The sequence below is a fragment of the Macaca mulatta genome, chromosome 5, assembly GCF_049350105.2.
Source record: "Macaca mulatta isolate MMU2019108-1 chromosome 5, T2T-MMU8v2.0, whole genome shotgun sequence".
NCBI lineage: Eukaryota > Metazoa > Chordata > Mammalia > Primates > Cercopithecidae > Macaca > Macaca mulatta.
In genome coordinates, this window is record NC_133410.1 from 162,210,493 (window position 1) to 162,232,311 (window position 21,819).

Genomic DNA, 21,819 nt, shown 5'->3' on the forward strand with positions numbered 1-21,819 from the left:
AACACTGCATTTTTCTCCTTCTGCAAAATGAGGATGATGATTGTATCCTACCTCAAAGAGTTGTGAGGATTAAATGGGTTAATATGAGAATTGCTTTAGAATGGCAACACTTACAAAGTATTGACAAGCAGTAAGTCTCAAAGTGATAGGTGTAATATTGATCGCTACCAACAGAGAGGGATGGCTGAACTTTGAAGTGAGATGTGTAGTAGACATTGGGAGGTGGAGAGCTTAGAGCTTCTGCAGCAAGTGAGGCCTGGAGCTTAAGATTTAGGGGTTACCCATTTGGAGGTTAGACATGGAGTCTGTGAGGTGTGCACGGAGAAAAGACAAGGGCCCCGAGTTCAAACCTTGGGGAGGAGGCAGTGTTAAATTTGCAGACTGGCTGAGGGTGCAGGTATAGCAAGTATACAGAAAGCTAGGCCTAAAGGTGAGGGTAGGGCACACTTTCAGGAGCAGAAATAGTCATTGAATTTGGGTTAGGAGGGAATGAATGAAGTTAGGAGTTTAACCTAACATCCTTTTGACATGGGCTTTGGAGTCTTACCTGTTGCCCTGCAATGAAATAGAAACTGATGCTGCCATGCACTGACTCCAGCAGATGCACAGCCTTGTGTGCTGGGAGGAGAGACTGGAATGGATTATCCCAGGGTCCCCTCAGCCCAAGATGGCACTAAGGAAGAGTGGTGCTGCCACTGGCCTCCACCTGCCACATGCGTGGGTGCCATTGCCTATCTCAGACTCTCTTCCCAGCACTGAAATCTTCCTGGCTAGGTCTGTGCCAGGCTTAGTTGTGCCCTTGGTTATGGCAGTTTTCTTAATTTCTTCAAGTTACTTTCTTCTCTGTGTGTCTTTACCATTAGATCCCTGAGGGCATGTGTGTTGCGGTTTACCTCTGTCCCTAGAGCTCAAGGCAGTTCTTGCTGTCGGTCTCAGTGGTTGTATGAGACCCTCCCTCCTTGTTTGGTCTGTAAACCTGTGTAGGACAGACATCTGCATCTAATGGTGGCAGCCAGTTCATAGGAGACATGCCCGTCTGAGGGATGTGGATGGCATAGGCTGTACTTCGTGGCCCAAGGTTGTCCCCAACCAAGTCAACCAAGGCGGATTCTCTGGTGCAGATCTGGGGGCAGTGGTTTGTCATTTCTTTCCTGTCTCTGTGACTCACTCCTTGTTTTGTAGAACTGGTCTTTAAAATCCTGTGAGTGTATTAATACTTTCCATTTCGTTGTTCATTTGGCAAAAATCGTTCTCAATAAGTACATTCCCAAGTGCAGTGCCCAGTGTTTGTTTTTCTTGCACATTCTTAGAGCCTAATTTTGCAGCTTACAAAATTGTATAAATCTGTCTATATGATACATGTGGAACATTCCTCTGGATTTATTGGCAAGGAAGATTGAAGCCCAGGTTTGGAATCCACAAACTAAATTTTAACCCTAGCTTTGGCTTTTTATTTTCTTTTAAGCAGATTTTTTTTCCTTAGAAAAGTAATTCATAATTATTATAGAAGCATAAAGAATAAAGTAGAAAAGGATCTATCCAGAATAAACCACTTTTAACATTTTCGTATTCTTTTCTATGCAAATTTTTGAAAACTATTATCTTAAAATAGTTAAGATAATTATTATTGTCTGTAACTTTGCCATAAGATTATAACTAAATTTTCCATAAAAATTAAATGGGGAGCTTTGTTTTCAGTGGTTACATAACATTTCATCATTTAACTGTGCCGTAATTTAAATCATTCTCCTGCAGTTGGACATTAAGAGTGTTTCCAACTTCTTACTTTCATAAATAGGTCTGTGATGAGCAATTTTGTTCCTCTTACCTGTGCACCTCATAAGGCTTTGTTATAGATGTCAAAAAATAGAATGAAAGGGTATTGATATGGTTTGGCTATGTCCCCACCCAAATCTCATCTTGAATTGTAACTCCTACAATTCCCACATGTCATGGGAGGAACCCGATGGGAGGTGGTTGAATTATGGGGGTGGGACTTTCCTGTGCTGTTCTCATGATAGTAAGTCTCACGAGATCTGATGGTTTTAAAAACGAAAGTTTCCCTGCACAAGCTCTCTTCTCTTGTCTGCTGCCATGTGAGACCTGCCTTTCACCTTCTGCCATGATTGTGAGGCCTCCCTAGCCACGTGGAACTGTGAGTCCAGTAAACCTCTTTCTTTTGTAAATTGCCCAGTCTCAGGTATGTCTTTATCAGCAGCGTGAAAATGGACTAACACAGGTATCAACTGTGTAAAGCTCCTATGTGTGCTGACAGATTGCTTTCCAGAAAGTTGGTACCCATTTGTTCACATGTCACGTCTGAGAATACTGCTTTCATTCTCCTCTGTGCAGCAGCAATTGGTTGCAAAATCTCGGTCAGTGTGATAGGTGAGCAGTCGTGTTTTGGTTTTCTTACTAGGAAAGGGTGAGCATTTTCCTTCATTTTTTGTAGAAGGCTGAAAAACACAAAAAAACTGTCCATCCAAAACGCTACCACTGAAAAGAAATTCTAGAAATTTAGAGGTAAATGTCTAACCTAGTTCTGCTTCCACACTTCAGAGGCAGACACAGTGAACAGGATCCTGCTTCCCCAGCCATTTCCTAGTGCTTATGCATCATAAACACATTTGTGTTTTCTAAACCAAAATGGAAAGAGGAGACCACAAGGTAGTCTATAATTTACCTTTTCTAAAACATTATTTTATGATGAAATATTTTGGACAAGCTCTTCTTGTTTTTTTTTTTTTTGCTTTTATATTTCTTTCATGAATTTGTATCTCATGTCTTTTGCCCATTTTTCTTTTGAATGTTTTATTCTCTGTAAGAGCACTTTTTGTGTTAAAGATATCAACTCTATCAAATATTGTGTATCAGAGTTTTTTCTTAGTTTGCTAAGAAACTAAGCAAACTTAGTTATTGCTTATTTGATTTTACTTATACACAGTGGCTTTAAGAATGGCTTAGTGCAGTAAGTTTGTGATTTCTCTTCTTTGATTTCTTCCTTTGCTTTTTTAGTAAAGCTTAGGAAATCTTTGTCCACACTGCCATCTGTTAAATCATCACCTCTATCAGAGACCTCAGCAAACTTAACTAGTTCAAGTAGTTCAGCTGACGCAGGAGAATCTCCTGAGCCCGGGAGTTCAAGACCAGTCTGGGCAACACAGCAAGACCCCTTCTCTGCAGGAGAAAAAAAAAAAAAAAAAAAGCTGCTGGGCATCGTGGCACTTGCCCATAGTGTCAACTACCCCGGAGGCTGAGGTAGGCGGTTGCTTATGCCTAGGAGGTTGAGGCAGCAGTGAGCCATGATTGTCTCACTGCACTCCAGCCTGAGCAACACAGCAAGACCCTGTCTGTAAAAACAAAACAAAACAAAACCACCAAAAAACCTCCAAATAACCCAATAATAATGATGACGATAACTAAGTTTCATGTAAATGGCTTATGAGATGCTAGGTAACTGAGGCCACACAGTGCTTTGAGGATGACTCAGGAAACTGAGGCAGAGAGGCTAAGAGGCAGAGAGGCTGAGTAACTTTCCCAAGGTTACACAGCTGGTAATCAAGCCACAAGGCTGAAACTAGGCAGTTTAGCCTCCAAGATATGCTCCTAATTGCAGCTCCATGTGACTCTTCAGTTTCCTGGTTAGTCCCGCCCTTCTCTGTCTGGGACCCTCTGTACCAGAAAGCAGCCAGGTGGTGCTTTGCTCTTCCTCAGATTTCTTGACAAGTCTGTTGCTGTGTGCTATGGCTCACTTTCCCTCCTTGTTCCACCCGCTGCCTCCATTGCTGGCCTGTTCTGTCTCAGCCACCTCCCAGTGCTCCCTGCCACTCTTTGTGGGATATGTCGTACGCCTCTGAATCTAGCTTGTCCTGCATTCTCCTTTTCTTTGTCATACTCACGGAGAACTCTTTGATGCTTCTGGTCACCGAGTCCCGCCTCTCAGTAGTCCTGAATGTACTCACCCTTTCGCTTGCACAGGAAGACAGTTCCAACCAGGTGGATTTGAGAAAGGCAGCCAAGTATCAGAGTGACTGCTTACCAGCTCACGCTTTCTCAGACCCCACTGAGAGACTGATTTTTTATTTGTACCTGACCCGGGAGGGATGGATAGGCTCAAGTACTTGCTGTGTCGACAAGCCTTTGTTGGCCCTTGAGTGGACAGGGGGTGGGAAACCCCCCTTCCAAGTTAGAAATATGCCAAGGAACAATACATGAAGAAATGTAGTGCATGTCTGTTTAACATTAAATCCTGAGTCTGCATGTCCTTCTGTTTAGCTTCAAACTTAAACAGTTAGCATAAGGTCCTGTAGGATAGGGCTTTGTATGTTTAACTTGTCAGGTTTTAAAAATACCTTCAGAATCAGAAAAAGGTTAATACATACTTACTGGGGGAAACAAAGGTGTATAAAGGAGAAATAAAAAATGTCATAATTCCACTGCCTATACAGTTAAAATCCCATTTGGCTTCTAGTGTTTGTTTATTGTGGTATGCACATCGCTTTAATAGATGCATGAGGGTTCGAATATCCCAGACATAGAACTTGTAGGTATTGCAGGTTATCTAAAACCTTTTCTTTTTCTCCTTCCAAGTTATTTGTGATAGTCGAGTGTATGTTTCAACTTCACAATTCCTAGCTGGGCCAGCCTTCTGAAAGAGAAGGTAAAATGAGCCAATCTTTGCTTTCCATGAAGTGTGAATCCTTCAGTCAATAGGAAGGGGACTTTTCTGGATCTAGGGGATTTGCCTCTGTGAGGTGCCTGGAGAAGACATCTTCCTCCTGAAAGGACCTAACACCCTGAAGAGATGTGTCTTTTAAGCCCTTGGGTCTCAGTGTGTGAGCTCCCACCACCACCTACCCACTGACAGTGAATCCACTTTAAGGGGGCAACATATGGAAGGAAGAGTAATAATACGTATTAGAAGATGTTAAAGACTTGAGCTACTTCATAATTTGAAAGGGCAAGGGGAATCCCTCTTCCGTTGGGTCTGTTAATAGACCATGATTGACATTTAAAAGAGGGAAAGGCTCCAACTGAGGCTGAGAAACATACTTCTCAGTTTTCAACAGACTGGGACATTCTGAATTCAGATGGAGTCGGTCTTCAAATGCTTAAACATGTTTTTATTCATATTTAGTTTAAACCATTAAACATTTACTTTTTTGTCTTTAGCAAGAAGATCCTTATAGGAAGAAAAAGCTTCAGGAGAAAAGAGATGGAAATTTACAAAATTTAAATTGGAATAAAAGTCGAACATGTAGAAAGAACAAGAAAAGGGGTGTTGCTCCAGTCTCGAGGTGCGTAATTCTTACTATCCCTTTAATATTTTGATCTGTTTTTCACTTTATAGTTTTGCATTTGGCTATTAACTTTTAAACTTACTTTGGTGATGTTAGATACAGATAATATGAGAGTGTAGATGTTTATATCTTAAGATTAAAATATGTTTGTAAAATTATTTTCCCATTATGTTTCTATTTTGTTAAAAATACCTTAAAGTGACCATTTTGTATCTTTCCTTTATAAAACGCTAACAGATTTGGTAGTTTTTAGGGGAAAAGCATAAGCCATCCCTCCGTGTGGAGACTTTCATTCTGCTTATGAGAGACAGGGCATTTGTGGAACAGGAACTAGAGAAAACCGCGGGGCACAGGCAGGTCTCTGCTATTCCCTGTTCAGCCGCTGACCCACCTGCGCTACCTGGGTCATAATAATGAAACAGAATAGTTACCCCTCAGGTCACCCTGGCTTTAGTCCTGCAGAAGGTAGGTTCTTACAGCTGCAGGAAGTGAGGTGCCCAGACAGTATGTGGTTTGACAAGCTGGTAAGGGGCAGATCCAGAATTAGAACCCAGGCAGTGTGGCACTCTGCTTTGGAAACCTTGCTTCTTCAAGACACTTAATTTCCCTGACAAAATCTTTTTCTTATTGGTATCCCTTTCTGCTCATCATACTCTTCCACCAGACCCAAAGAGAGGAGGACTCCTATTGTCCCAGATTCATATTTTCACCTCTAATAAGTCATGGAAAGGCAGTCTGCATGTGTACATGATAAAATACAGATGTGGTTTTTTTTGTGTGTGTGGCTCTTCCAGGCCTCCTGAACAGAGTGACCTAAAGCTTGTGTGCAGTGACTTTGAGAGGTCTGAGCTGAGCAGTGACATCAATGTGAGAAGCTGGTGTATACAGGAAAGCACTAGGGAGGTTTGTAAAGCAGATGCCGAAATTGCAAGCAGTTTGCCTGCTGCCCAGAGAGAGGCAGGTATGTAATGATACTGAGCTACAAATGGTGCTTCTGTTGAAATTTTTGTTTGCTCAAGGAAGTATCTAATAAGAGAAATGACACTTCAATGATTTTACCTCTACAGGCAACTTAGCTAATAACTAAAGCCCCAGTGGAAACCTTTCAGGGTGAGACCAGAAAACTAAGAATCATTTGAGTCTCAGTAGGCCTCTAGTGCTGCCCCTCACACCCCCAATCTAGCCAGTCGTAACTATCCTCAGGCATATTGCTGAAGGAATGATGCTTGCTTGCTGCAGACGGGTCCCCTTTGGTGAAAGTGGAGAGTAGCCAGGTGAGATAGTGCTATCCCCATACCTGAGTCCAGCAGTTCTGCAGAGCCAGGCTGCTGCCCCACCCAAGGCCTGCTGGGCAGTGTCCCTGGGAGTGGTAGGTAGAGGGACACCCAGTGCTGAGTCCGGGGTCTGATACAGGATAGTAGGGGCTAGGGCAGTACATGTAGGGTATGGGGTGGTGGGGGTTGCAACCCTCCCAACCAACACCCACTTTCTCCAGACACATGCCCCATGTCACGACACAGGCCAGCACACTTAGCTGGTTTCTATCTCCACCCTCTCTTTTTCATTCCCTTGACACACGTGTGTTGCTTTTGGTCTTACTGAAGAGTCTTCCCACCCACGTATCAATATTTTGAAACTCTTAGTGGACATCTTATTAAAAGAGAGGGGGAAAATCACCTATGAATCTCTGGTGCAATAGAGTAGCCTCAGTCTTCTTGATAGAAGTTATTTGTTATTTCTAGAATCATTATTAGATCATGCTTATATAGTTGGCATTGACCCTCTTAGCCCCTAATTGCTCCTTCTATAGGCAAAGTAGACAGCCCATCCCCTACTGTTTCTCAAAGTGCAACCATTAGTTTCCATGAACAACTCCTTTCTTGCAAGATGAGCAGAGGTTGCTGAAGATGAACTTGGCCTTCCTCCTCCTGTCACCTCTCTCCTTCTGTTAGAAATCATGAGGCTGACAGTTGTTTCAGGGAAACATGACTGCTGTCACTCTTCCTCCAGAGGGTTACTACCAGAAACCTGAGAAGAAGTGTGTGGACAAGTTCTGCTCTGATTCCAGCTCAGACTGTGGGAGCTCCTCGGGCAGCGTGCGTGCCAGCCGGGGCAGCTGGGGGAGCTGGAGCAGCACCAGCAGCTCTGACGGAGATAAGAAGCCCGTGGTGGATGCCCAGCATTTCATGCCAGCCAGTGAGTCTTTAGCGGAGCCCCAGGCACTCTCAGTGGCCCTTCCTCTGCCTCCCGTGTACCCAGTCCACACAGTCTCGATCTGCCTTCAGGAGTGCAGAGGACAGATGGGACAGTGGCCTTGACCTTTGCTTTGGACTTTACTCACTTTCTTTTTCTTTCCTCCCTCCTTCTTCCCCTCCACCCTTATCGTAATCATCACTGTTTATTAGTGTCTGTCTTAGAATAGTTCATAGAGCTTCTGCATTCAGTTTTCCATTTGTACATTCTTAATGACACAGCATTTGCCATTGCGATGATTCTTAGATGTGGAGTTCTATGGCACTAAGTGCATTGCATTGTGCAGCCATCACAACTGTCCATCTCCAGAATTTTTTATCTTGCAAAACTGAAACTCTGTACTCATGAAACAATAACTCTGCATTGCTCCCTCCCTGTAACCCCTGCTCACCCCTCTTCTACTTTCTGTGTCTATAAATTTGCCTACTCTGGGTATCTTATATAATTGGAATCACACAATATGGTTTTTTTTTTGTGACTGGATCATTTCAGTGAGCATAATGTCTTCCAGGCTCAAAAACATTGTAGCATGTGTCAGCATTTCCCTCCCTTTTATTGCTGGGTAATACTCCATTGTATGTGCAGACACTTGGATGATAACTTTCACCTTTTGGTTTGTTCAAATAATGCTGCTGTGAACATTGGCTGTCCCTTCTTTTTGAGAAAGTTTGAGAAAGTTAATGATGTAGGAGAGGTCAAAGAAGCATCTGTGTTTCAGTTACCCAGAACTAACAACTCTTACTTTTACCATATTTGCTTTTTTTTTTTTTAAATCATCTGTTCACTTCTCCCTCCCCAAGGGAATCACTGTTTACTGTCATGAATTTGGTCTGGGTACTTTTAGTCCATTTAAAATTTTACATTCATATCCATCAACAAAATACTGACTATTAGTCTTTAACTTACATAAATGAAATCATACTTCAGTATAGCCTTCTGCCTCTTGCTCTTTTCACTCAGGTTTTTAAAATTATTTATTTTGGCCGGGCGCGGTGGCTTAAGCCTGTAATCCCAGCACTTTGGGAGGCCGAGACGGGCGGATCACGAGGTCAGGAGATCGAGACCATCCTGGCTAACAGAGTGAAACCCCATCTCTACCAAAAAAATACAAAAAACTAGCCGGGCAAGGTGGCGGGCACCTGTAGTCCCAGCTACTCGGGAAGCTGAGGCAGGAGAATGGCGTAGACCCAGGAGGCGGAGCTTGCAGTGAGCTGAGATCCGGCCACTGCACTCCGGCCTGGGAGACAGAGCGAGACTCCGCCTGGGAGACAGAGCGAGACTCCGACTCAAAAAAAAAAAAAAAAAAAAAAAAAAAAAAAAATTATTTATTTTGAGAGTGAGTCGCTCTGTCGCCCAGGTTGGAGTGCGGTGGTGGGATCTCGGCTCATTGCAACCTCAGCCTCTCGGTTTAAGTGATTTTCGTGCCTCAGCCTCCTGAGTAGCTGGGGTTACAGGCATGTGCCACTACGCCCGTTTAATTTTTGTACTGTTAGTAGAGAGGGGGTTTCACCATGTTGCCCAGGCTGGTCTCTAACTCCTGGCCTCAAGTGATCTGCCTGCCTTGGCCTCCCAAAGTGCTGGGATTGGTGTTAGCCACCGCGCCCGGCCTACTCAGCATTGTTATTTTTATCTTTACATCTATGTGAAGATGTAATTCCATTCCTTTTAACTGTTGTTTTCAACATAGTAAACTTTTTTTTTTTTTTTTTGAGACGGAGTCTCGCTCTGTGGCCTAGGCTGGAGCGCAGTGGCCGGATCTCAGCTCACTGCAAGCTCCGCCTCCCGGGTTTACGCCATTCTCCTGCCTCAGCCTCCCGAGTAGCTGGGACTACAGGCGCCCGCCACCTCGCCCGGCTAGTTTTTTGTATTTTTTAGTAAAGACGGGGTTTCACCGTGTTAGCCAGGATGGTCTCGATCTCCTGACCTCGTGATCCGCCCGTCTCGGCCTCCCAAAGTGCTGGGATTACAGGCTTGAGCCACCGCGCCCGGCCCATAGTAAACTTTTAACCTTAGTAAAAAGAAAGCGTGGTGAGGTTGTGCAGTTCCTGTTTGTGTGGCGCCTTACATTTGTCAAGCATGCTCACGCATGCCCACGCACCCTGTGAGAAGGGGAGGGCAGGTGTCCCAGTTCTCACCGTCATCTGAAGACTCAGCCTCAGAGAGGTTGCCTGGATCCTTTGACACCACGCAGTCAGTAGCACAGGCTTGAACGTGGGACTTCTTCCCCCAGATCCCAGTGCACTCCCCGCCTCATCTCCTGTTCTCCTCACGGGCTGTTCCACGCGATGAACACAAGCCATAGAGAATTTCCTTCAGCCGCCTGCAAGCTGTACCATTTCTTCTGTCTCCCACCAGCAGTGACACCTTAAAAGAAAGCCTTGTCTGAGAGACTAGTGCAGTAGCAGCCATGAAAACCTAGAGGATGTGCCCGCATGTATGTGATTCCACTCAGCAGTTCTCTGCGTTTTCCCTGTCTTGTCTCACTCAGCCTTTTCAGACATTGTTGTCTTAATGGCCCCCCAGAAAAGGTTCACACCACCGATACGTTCTGTGCGTGTGCATCTACCACAGAAGACTGAAGGTTAGCCTGAAGATTCCAGTGTGGGATTTAAAAAATGGAGGCCGGGCACGGTGGCTCATACCTGTCATCCCAGCACTTTGGGAAGCCGAGGCAGACAGATCACTTGAGGTCAGGAGTTCAAGACCAGCTGGCCAACATAGCAAAACCCCATCTCTACTAAAAATACAAATATTAGCTGGGCGTGGTGATGAGCACCTGTAGTCACGGCTACTGGGAGGCTGAGGCAGGAGGTGGAGGTTGCAGTGAGCCGAGATCACCACTGCACTCCAGCCTGGGTGACAAAGCGAGACTGTCTTGACAGAAAAAAAAAAAAAGGGGGTACATTAGTTAAGAAAAACTACAAGTGTGTCTTTTGCTTGAGGCAAAGGCTTACATTAGTAGAATGATGAAAATTATTAAGTATTGCTGTACAGTAGCATAGTATGCAGTGTTGTGTTTGAAGGTTATATAATAGCAGGAAAATGTCCCCAATGTAATAAATGGTGTAAAAAAACAAAAGACAATGTATATATGAAATACGATTCCAATTTTATACATATACACACACACATAAAGGAGATTGTAAAGAACTTCGGGAGGCCGAGGCAGGTGGATCATCTGAGGTCAGGAATTCAAGACCACCCTGGCCAACATGGCGAAATCCCCACCTCGATTAAAAATACAAAAATTAGCTGAGCGTAGTGGTGCATGCCTGTAATCCCAGCTACTCGGGAGGCTGAGGCAGGAGACTCGGTTGAACCCAGGAGGTGGAAGTTGCAGTGAGCCAAAATCGCACCATTGCACTCCAGCCTGGGCAACAGAATGAGACTCCGTCTCAAAAAAAAAAAAAAACAAAACAACAACGAAAAGAGATCGTAAAGAAATACACCTAAATGTTCATAATTGTAGTATAATTCCGTGATTCATGTTTAATGTTTAATTAAAAATTAAATGACTAAATGTGTGAATATCAGTTTAAAGTGAAAAATCAGTCATTATGTGTTAATAATATTAATAACCTGTGCATTTTAATACCGAATATACAGTTGAAGTATACTTTCTAAAACTTGTGATAATGTGTTTCTTTTAATGCAGGAGATGGTGTTTCACAACATGATTTTCCTTCTGAAGCTCCCATCTCCTTGAATCTTTCTCATAACATCTGCAATCCCATGTAAGTTTTTTGTTTTCCAGCTTTTACAGTATGTTTTGTGTACTGTGTTTTCTACCAATTAGTGTGTTTCTTCTTTGTACTTGGTTCTGCAGGTTAAAATATGAAAACTTTTTAAAGATGCAGGAAAGTACAATCTGATTTTATTAATAATTCAGGAGTGGTGCAAGTAAACATAGTTCATGTGGGAGAGTCTCAGGTATTGCTGTTTTTTTCAGACAGATAGCCACGTTAGAAAATACCTAATTTTCTGAGGCCAGCTGTGGTGGTTCACACCTGTAATCCTAGCACTTTGGGAGGCCAGGGTGGGAGGATCTCTTGAGTCCAGGAGTTCAAGACCAGTCTGGGTAACATAATGAAACCCCATCTCTAAAAAGTATTTTTTTTTTTAAATTAGGCATAGTGGCACACGCCTGTATTTCCAGCTACTCTCTGAGGCTAAGGTGGGAGGATCACTTAATCCCAGGAGATCGAGGCTGCAGTGAGCTATGATCACACCACTACACTGTAGCCTGGGTAACAGAGCAAGATCCTGTCTCAGAAAAGAACACCTTATTTCCGAATGTAGAAGGAGGAAGCAGTGGTTATTATAAAGATGGGAATCATTTACCCTTTTCTAGGCCTTGAAATAAAACTAAGCATTAATAATTTAGGAAATGTTGCAAGAACCTGGTAGATACATGTTTACAGTTCCGCCCTATGGTGATTTCTGCAGCATTGGACAAAACAAGTACGTTTTATTGAGTGAGAGAAAAGGAGGGGGGGTAAGAAGGAGGAGAGTTCAGTGAGAGAAATGAACTTGGTTTCTTAGGTGCCTCCCTTATGGTGAGAGGACAGAGGATGCAGTTAAGCGGGTGAGTTTGTGAGGAGGGAAACGTGGCTAGTGCACAGGAAAGCTCTGCCTGGGTTTATTGGGGGGAGGTTGTCAACAAAAGAGTAAGAATTGCTGCTAACTGCTGACGGGTAGATTTAAAACAACAGGTTACCATAGTTATGTTAGTTAATTTTTTGTTGTTGATTATGACAAGACTTTGCTGGATCTTGGGAATTTAATATTCCTCAATTCTTTTCTGGCTGTGTAACTTTACATCTTTTATATCTGTCTGTTTCTCGGGGAAAACTTCAATTGAGTGAAAACTCAATCAGACGTGGTTATACAATATCAGTATTTCCTTAGGCCGAAAAAAATCAGTCATTCCTCCTTTGCTGTCTTCCCCACAGGGCTGTGAATAGTCTCCCACAATACGCAGAGCCTTCCTGTCCCACCCTTCCTGCCAGGCCCACAGGTGTTGAAGAAGATAAAGGTGAGATGCATACCTCTTGTTGCGGACATCAGCCAAGGGTTCTGTGCTATCCGTATTCCTGGCTGATGAGTTTGAGAAGGCAGAGCAGGCGGGACAGGGCTGTTGCTCCACCAGCCCCTTCTCCAAGCCACACGTGCACACATCAGGAAGGCACCTGCTCTGTGGATGGGCATCACTGGGGCCCCAGCTGACCTTGTGCATCGATACTGAACCCCCTCCCTACAGCTGAGGCACAGATGCCCCATGCCCTGGAATCATCCCAGGCCCCTCACAGCAGACTCCTGATACGTTTAGTTCACCCTTCCCTAGTCAGAGATGACAGAAGAGTACAGAAGGGAGATGCGTGGCCCAAGGGAAGGAGGCTGGTTGGGGAGGGTGCCTAGGCTGAGGGTGCAGCACCTCACCTGCTTACCACTTCTCCTGGCCTGCTCCCCTTCCTTCCCAACTCACTGTGTCTTAGAAGCCTGTTAATTCAGCCTCAGCAGCCTTGGGGACCCGCCTTGCTCAGGCATCGGGACTGAGACCTTCTGCCTGCGGAGAAGGCTGTTGCGGGGGCACCTGGAAATAGGAGTGGGTGGGAGAGAAACCGCTCCTTCCTGGGGGCTCTGCTGGGAGGTGAACTCCAGCCCTCCCTCGTTTCTCTTCTCTTTTCCTCCTCCTCTGCCTCTCTCTGTCTTTTGTTTTCTGTTTGATTCTAGGGCTTCTTTCTTGCCTAACGTGGGTCAGGAATTATGGCAGGATAAACCTGACCTTCATTCTCTGTGTCTTTAATACACGTACTTGTTTTTGGTCATAGAATTTAATGCTGAATTTAAAAGCTGCTCTGCACATTGGAGAATTTTAACCCTTGAAAGCGAAAGACTTTATGTTGTTCCTTGGATACATTTTGGACTTGGGCAGTTATCAACAGAAATAGCGAATCTAGTGACTAGTCCATTAAAATAAGTGTTTTCAATTAAAAAAATCTAAAATTCAGTAATCCATAATTTGCAAAGGCAAGATGTGGGGGCGGTTTAGATGGTACTGCCTTTTTTTCTGTGGGGTAATAGAGAAAGGTAGGATTTTAATGGTGAGGAAGAATAAAAACTCCGAGCATCTGCCCTTCAGCATATGCCATTCTGCTTTGCTGGCAGTTGGAGATGTACGTGCAGTTTGGTGTCTTAACCCAGGTTTGTGTGTGTACTTCAAGTGCCTTTACCTTGGTGCCACTGACAGAGTACATCTTGTCCACAGTCTGTGGCCTGCAAAGCCGTGGGCCCATCACCCTTTGTACTCCCTCACAGCCATGTTTTCCTTCTTGACCAGCTGAAATGACCTGATGCATTGTTACAGTCATTTCCTCGACTCCTCTCCTTTGTTGCTTTATTGCAAAGCCCCAGCCATGGTTTATCCCAGTGCCACACCTGCTCCACCTGCTCCTGTGCAAGCAACTGAAGCTGGAGAGCAGCATTCTCCATGCCAGCTGCCTCTGTGGATTCCCCAGCACCCACTTCACATAGTGCCTGTGTGCTCCCGCCCTGCCCCTCTGTCACCACAGTTCCAGTGCCTCCTGCCTCATTCTTTTACTTGATCTTGCTTCTTGCTTTCCTGGAAGAGAGAGAAGTGGTTAGAGGCCTTCAGCAAGCTCCCACTGCCCTCTCTACCTGCCCACCGTGTCATGCCCTTCTCCGCCTCTCTCCTGTTGCAGCCGGAAGAATTGTCAGCGCAACCGTTCTCTCCAAGGGTATTCCTGCAGATTCCCTCCCACATCATCAGTTTTTCTCTAATGGGTCATTCTCATCAGCACACAAATCTACTATAATACTTCCCATCATTAAAAATTTAACAATAGCCAAAACTCTCTCTTGACTGCCTTCTTCGGTGGCTGCTCTGTTTCTCTGCCCCTGTCGTTAGGAGACTCCTTTGAAGAATTATCTGAGTTGCCCATTCAAATTCCTCTCCTCCTGTCCTCCCTGGAAACCCCTGTAATCTGGCTTTTGCCACCATCGCTTTTTTGAAACCGTGCTGTTTTGCACATTGCTGAGTGCTTGGTTAAGTCTTTTCAGTCCCCATGTTGACCTGTGACAGACATTGGACGTTCTGTTCTGGCTGGCAGACCTTAGGTTCCTGACCCAGCTTCTCCCCATCTCCCCACCTCATGACCCTGGAGCCCTCCAGAGAGCAGGCCTTGGTGCTCTGCTCTTCTCTGTCTGTGCACACTTCCTTGGTGATCTCATCTGCTTTCAAAGGTCTGAGTCTTTCTTTGACCCAGACAACTCCCAAATGTATATGCAGGAGACATTCATTCTATTGTGTTGGACTTTAAGCAAACTTGTGCCTTGCCCCAAAGGGAGACACTCTTCCTTCTGAGACTTTGCATAACAAATGCCCTGGGACAGATAGGTCAGAATAAAGGAGCCAGTGCTGCTTCTAGTAAGAAGTGCTATTCTTCTAGTAAGAAGAAGTAAAGAAGGTCTTGCTTTACCTGCAAGACCCAGGGAGAATTGTCTCACAACATACACACCTCTTATTTCTACGTAGCCTTGGCTTCTGGTAGATTTTCACATGCGTATATCATTCCATAAGCAATTCTTAATCTAAGGGAAGGTGGAACCAAATCTGCTTTGTCTGTCTCATACATTTATTAACAGCGGCTGTCCACAGGAGCCTACGCAGCAGGATGAGGCCACTTTACAGTATCGACCTCAGCCATGCCCCAGAGTCTCAGACCCAAGCAGCTGAACAAATCCCATAGATGACCAGGGTCTACCTTAGAGAGCCAGACGGCTTTCTCTTTAAGTTTCTGTATTGATCTCTCCACTTGACCAGAAGCATTACTCCAGGTACAGCAGGATGTATTAGTGATTGCACAGACTGCACCTTGGCCTGCGAGGAGAACATCTGGCGCCATTCTGTCATTTGTAACAACCACAGCCAGTGAGTTGAGGCTGATCCAAATGCCTTCCAGGGACCAGGTGCTGTCTTCCATCACTTCAGCTAATATCAGCAAATTCCATACCAGCCGTTTCTAACTGGGTAGCTTCCTCCTAGTGATTACTGCCCATAGGATGTGCATGAACCAGTTATCCTTCCAGGAAGCTTACTTTGTGCCCCATGTGTGATGCTGGAAGTGTCGCCATGTCTGGGGCAATGATGCATCCAGGCAACAACAATGGCAGCCTAGATGGTGCAGACCTGATCAGTATCTTGATTCCAGCTGGTCTCAGTGGAGAACAGAAGGACCTCTATCTTAAGTGGCTCCAAGGTTTAATCGGAAGCCAAGATCCATTTTCACATTTCAGAGCCCCAGAGAACAATGTCTTTAATCTGCCCCATCTGTTGCTTCCCAAGTGGCATTCCAAACACCTAAGCCATTGGCAATAGCCTAAGAGTTGTTTACACCTAGCAAGGTTCATCAGGGCAGAATTAGCCAGAGCTGTGGAACCACTTTGGGTTCTGCCCACTGATCAAAATGGCTGTGTTCCTTTTCATTTCTGCATGGTGGGCATTGAGGTGGGACAGCTGCAGCCCCCCAGTAGGTGCTGTCTTGATTTCAGCCCGACCCAGCCATCAGTGAGCCAGGCCCAGGCATTTAAGGGAGCCCCTGGGAATTGAGGGCCCAGTAAGCCAGCAGCTTCACTTCAGGTGCAGAGTGGGAGATAAAGTTTCCCTAGAGGGGTAGCTGCCATGTTTCCACATAAAGCTGAAATATAGCTGGGGCAAGCCCACTTCATGAGCACCAGCCTCTTTGCATGAGTTCCCCTGAGCCCCATGGGGGTGACTCAGACAGCCCAAATGGATGCCACACACAGTGGGTTGTGCTACAGGAGAAGAACCCTGAGCTTTGGGATGCCAAAGCTTTTATAATAGGCAACAAGCATGTCTGCCCTTTGCTCCAGAAAGAGACACTACATGTTCCAAGGCTTTTGCTTAGCAAACATCTATGAAAAGATAGTCCAGGAGAAAGGTTGTCAATGCCTCTGCTTACAAGATGTGTAGAAATGGGAGAAATCCCTAGAGCCTTGTGTCGGAGAAGTCACTCTGTTCAAAACCTTCCAGTAGCTTCAAAGTAAATGCCTAAATTCTTCAAGGGGCCCACAGGCTCTCTCTTCTCTGCTCCCAATCAGCTCTCTATGGCCTCATCCCCTACTCTTTCCCTTTCCCCTCTCCTTCCTGGCTACACTGGTATCCTTGCTGTTTGAACTCCCCAGGCACACCTTGCTTCAGGGCTTTTGTGTACTGTTTCTGCTGCCTGGAATGCACTTCCCTGTACCCACTGGGCTCACTTCCTCACGTCAGTCACGTCTTTGAGGAGCTGTTTTCTCACTGAGGCCTTTGACCATCCTATCTTAAATCATTGTATTTGGCCAGGCGTGGTGGCTCACGCCTGTAATCCCAACGCTTTGGGAGGCCGAGGCGGGCGGATCAGTTGAGGCCAGGAGTTTGAGACCATCCTGGCCAACATGGTGAAACCCCATCTCTACTAAAAATACAAAAATTAGCTGGGTGTGGTGGTGTGTGCCTATAGTCCCAGCTACTCAGGAGGCTGAGGCATGAGAATCACTTGAACCTGGGAGGTAAAGGTTGCAGTGAGCCAAGATGGCACCACTGCACTCCAGCCTGGGTGACAGAGCGAGACAATCTCAAAAAAAAAAAAAAAAAATGCTGTATTTGCTGTCACAGCGCATACATTATCTGCCATGCTATACTTCGTTTGTTGTTTGTCTTTGCTCACTTGAATATAATTTGTTCTCTGCTGTATCCTCAGTATCTCTAATGGGGTCCTGCAGAAAGTAGTTCCTTAAATGTTTGTTACGTGAATCTCATCTTCTTATCCAGGTCAAGAGACAACGGACACTGTCTGAAGAAACGGTCAAAACAATATGCCGTATTTCAGAATTATATCCTGAAATTATATCCCAAAAGGAGTCAGTCAGCATGTGTGGGTGACATCAGGGAGTGTTTTCTGGAGGGAAGAGCAGGCACAGGAAGGGTAGGATGAGGGCCAGGTGAGCATAGGGTGGACTCAGGCCTTGTTCTCTTCCGTAGGTCTTTACTCACCTGGAGACCTGTGGCCCACTCTGCCGGTATGTGTGACAAGCAGCTTAAACTGCACCCTGGAGAACGGCATGCCTTGTGTGATTCAGGAGCCGGCCCCGGTTCATAATAGGTATAGCTTCACTTCTCTGATTGGTGCCTTGCTTAGTCTAAGGGCTTGCAGTTGGAATTTGAGTTCAATTTCTTGGGGTTTCCTTACAAAAATGAGGGCTAGGCTTCTTCCTCGGTGTACTTTAGCTGTGCGTTTCCTTCTGCCTTTTAGAGTTGCACTGGGACTAAACCAGTCTTTGAGAGAAAGATGAAAGGAAATAAAAGGAATAAAGCTGGTGACTGTCTTATTTTTAAAAAATTGAAAAGATGATTTATTCATGTATTAGAGGCAGATTTGGAAAAAACACTCCTAATTCCTAACTCCTAGCAGAGCAAAGCTGTTCATTTTTCTGTGGCATTATTCTTGAACACACTTACCATTGTATTTATTTGTTTATTTATTTTTTAGAGGCAGAGTCTTGCTCTGTCGCCCAGGCTGGAGTGCAGTGGTGCAGTTATCACTCACTGCAGCCTTGAACTCCTAGGTTCAAGCAATTCTCCCGCCTCAGCCTCTCAAGTAACTAGGGCTACAGGTGTGTGCCACCATGCTGGGCTAATTTTTAATTTTTTTTTTTTTTTTTGTAGAGATAGGATCTTGCTTTGTTGCCTAGGCTGGTCTTGAACTCTTGGTCTCAAGCTGTCCTCCTGCCTTGGCCTCCCAAAGTGTTGGTATTATAGGCAGAAGCCACCACACCTGGCCCACATTTAAAGTTTTAAAAGATCAAATAATTTGAGTATTGAAAAATGTTGCACAATGGCAGTTTCTCAAATTTGCTATCTGTTGATACGTCATTCAGTTCAGGAGTCTTAAGAAAATGTTAGATATTTAATCACAGAATCCATTTGATGATTTTCTTGGTTCAGCTTATTACAATAGTATTTCCTAACTCATTTCTATAATAAGAATCTAGGTTGCAGTAGGGTTGCAGTATAATGAAGTATAGTCTTTATAGTTATGACTTCTCTAAGATGAATGTTGGTCTTGCTCTGAGTGGACATTTTTAATAGAACATGTTTAAGTCCTTCAGATGTGCACAAAGACACTTAAAGGTATTCGAGCTGTTCTTTCACAGTGCTGATAAAGCCACGGCTCTCTATTCTGTCTCTAGACTTAACAAGCATGGTTAAAAACAAGTGTGCTCCTAGTCCAGCCATTCATCCTGCAGATGATGTGTCATTAGTGATGAGCATTTAGCAAGCCTTTGATTCTGTGGCTTGAGAAAGTACATCTTTTATTCTCCAAAACTGGGGAATTCACAGTGATTAGGATGCTAGGCAGTAAAATCATTTTCTGTTTTCTTTACTTGATGTCTTGACATCCTGTTTCTGAAACTAGACCGCTTGCTTTTTTGGCAGTTTCATTGATTGGAATGCAACATGCGAAGGCCAGTTTTCCAGCGCATACTGTCCATTGGAACTGAACGATTACAATGCCTTTCCAGAAGGTACGGGCTCTTTAGACAATTCCAATGCCATTCTTTTATTCTTAGAAGGTCAAAGCAGGAAGTGTGTGGACTTAGAAGAATGTACCTTTTAACAGTGAGCAGACTTTGAGAATGAGCTTGCAGTAGACTGTCGAATGGCTTCATGTGGATCCAATTGTGCACTGATGCCATGTCTAATTTTATATGACCCTCAAAAAGCCCTCAATTTTGGGTGTTTGGGGGCTTCAACAATAACCCTAATCCATTTAGTCCTTCCAGTTAGGTAGAACTAGGTAATTTGGATCCATGTAGATGTAACATTGTTGGTTATCCATTGGGAGGCTGGAGCTTTAGCTGCTTGCTCTTCTCTTTAGGCAGTCAATTCCCATGTGAAAGAGAAACATTGGCCTGCATCCTATTATGTCCTTTACTGCTCTGCCCATGGGTGGTGCTGCAGAAGGAAGGAAAGGAGCTTGGAGGGGAAATTGTGGGAAATTGCAGATGCTTGGGCTCAGGCATCTGTAATAATAAAAAAATGAGAGCTGTAGGATTTCCCTGGTCAACTGGAAAATACTCTATTGTGCACTACTGTTGGATCATGGTTTCTTATACTGGAGCTGCCTTTTCAGGGAAGGGATGTATCATTCTTACCTAGATTTTGATGCATGCATTGCCCCATGCTAACCACAAGGGGGTGCTTCGGGAATGTTATTATGGTTGTGAGGGTCTGTGTTCATTACGTTTGATGATACCTAAGGAGTCCTTGGTTTTGGATTGCTGTATCAGCCCATATGATATATGTGTAGGTGGCTGAGGTTGGCATGACAGGTAATAAAAACATTTTAAAGACTGGCAAGAACCTTGACACTATTTAGATCTCTAGTAGTATTTTAATGTATTTTGTGTAATAGAAAGATTCCCATCAAGTGATCAAATAGAGAAAAACAAGCCCGGAGGAAGACCTTCCACGTTGAGGGCTTCCCAGGTTGTGTGAGAAACAGTTTTAATCTTGAGAATGATGTTGCAACAACTCTCCTGGTCCACACAGACCAAGTATTTATGTCTGTAACTTGTCAGTAGTATGGTGAGGCCTCGAAAGCTTTTTTGCCTGAGAGCGAGAATTCAGTTCTCAATGAAAATGTTTACCTGTGATGATATTCTCCCGTTCTTTGTAGAAAACATGAACTATGCCAATGGCTTCCCTTGTCCTGCAGACGTTCAGGCAGACTTTATTGATCACAACTCTCAGTCTACCTGGAACACCCCACCCAACATGCCTGCTGCCTGGGGACATGCCAGTTTCATCAGCTCTCCGGTGAGTGTTGCGCATCCTGTGCTGTGAACCGCTGGGCAGCCCTGAATTGTTTCCAGTGCTTCCTTAATCCTGGTCTCAGCTAGCTTTAGCGTTGGGTTCGGACCAGCCAAAGCCTGGCTTGCTTCTTTTAGATCGCAGAAGCCAGGGCTGGCCCCCCTCTGAAGGAAACCGACGTGTAATAATCAGATGGGTGGGATCTCGCAGACATTGACATTCTGGCCACCCCAAATGAAAAAACATCCCCAAATACACCAAGCAATGGCCCTTTGTAGATAAAATTGAACATGGGCCAGCCCTCTGTGCGACACAGCTGTCTTTATGTGGACTCACTGATCTTCACTGATAAGAGATGAAAGTCCCAGGAAGGTCACTGGGTGGTCAGGGTCCCAGAGCTCCCTGCCTGTGAGCACACCCTCCCTGCTCAGAAGCCCAACGGCTTCTCCTTTCACATCTGCTTGACATTTGTTTTTGTTTTTTTCCAGATAAAGGGTATTTGGCCTGTGGGTTCTTCCCTGGGTTGCAAATAAGTTTATCCCATTAGATGAGGGTTTCACAATCTTCCCTTTGAGAAAACATGGAGTTAAAGCACCCAGATTTAAATTGAGAGTAGTCTAATAACTTCCAAGTAACTTGATACCATTGTAGTATTCACTGCTGTGTATTCACCTTTCTAAGGCTTTTTTTTTTTTTTTAACTTATTTTACCTCCCTCATTTACACTTCAGCCCTACCTCACAAGCACCCGAAGCTTGTCTCCAATGTCTGGACTTTTTGGTTCCATCTGGGCCCCGCAAAGTGACGTGTATGAAAATTGCTGCCCCATCAACCCCACCACGGAACATTCGACCCACATGGAAAACCAAGCGGTTGTATGCAAGGATTACTACCCGGGGTTCAACCCGTTTCGCGCCTATATGAACCTGGACATATGGACTACCACAGCAAATAGGAATGCAAATTTCCCACTGTCTAGAGACTCGAGTTACTGTGGGAATGTGTGAAAATAATTGGAGTTTTAAACAATGTGAATAAAGAGGCTTGTGTTTTGATTACTAGTGTAAACTGGTTATTGAGATAGATTATGACATTGGTGGATTTTTGGCACTTTTATATGAAAATAAATTTTTTAATGAAATCTGGGTGCTCTATTTTTTTTTAACTTCATAAATCAGTGATAAAAGCAAAGCATCCATATGTCAGAACTTTCAAAAGTCAAGAAGTGTGTCAGACATGCCAAATGTTTTAAATCTGAACAAGCGGGACTTCTTTTTTTTTTTTTTTTTTTTTTTGAGACAGAGTCTCGCTCTATCGCCCAGGCTGGAGTGCAGTGGTGCGATCTTGGCTCACTGCATCTGCCTCCCGGGTT

At 44.5% G+C, this 21,819-nt stretch overlaps 1 protein-coding gene across 12 annotated transcripts in view; it reads left to right on the forward strand.

Moving 5' to 3' along the window:
• The window catches only part of TMEM131L (transmembrane 131 like), a 170,345-nt gene extending 148,757 nt beyond the window's left edge, over window positions 1–21,588 (forward strand). For 4 of the 12 annotated variants that reach the window (XM_015139364.3, XM_001087466.5, XM_078002379.1 and 1 more), the window contains 9 exons: window positions 5,173–5,297; window positions 6,095–6,261; window positions 7,311–7,496; window positions 11,209–11,287; window positions 12,506–12,588; window positions 17,617–17,737; window positions 19,072–19,160; window positions 20,315–20,454; window positions 21,179–21,588. In XM_015139364.3, the coding sequence (XP_014994850.3) occupies window positions 5,173–5,297; window positions 6,095–6,261; window positions 7,311–7,496; window positions 11,209–11,287; window positions 12,506–12,588; window positions 17,617–17,737; window positions 19,072–19,160; window positions 20,315–20,454; window positions 21,179–21,454 (1,266 nt within the window). In that variant the 3' untranslated portion in view covers window positions 21,455–21,588. Of the gene's footprint in view, window positions 1–5,172; window positions 5,298–6,094; window positions 6,262–7,310; window positions 7,497–9,783; window positions 9,988–10,041; window positions 10,243–11,208; window positions 11,288–12,505; window positions 12,589–17,616; window positions 17,738–19,071; window positions 19,161–20,314; window positions 20,455–21,178 lie in introns of all 12 variants that reach the window. The other 8 variants (XR_013417346.1, XR_013417348.1, XR_013417343.1 and 5 more) reach the window with 5 other exon arrangements.
• The last annotated feature ends 231 nt before the right edge of the window (window positions 21,589–21,819 follow it).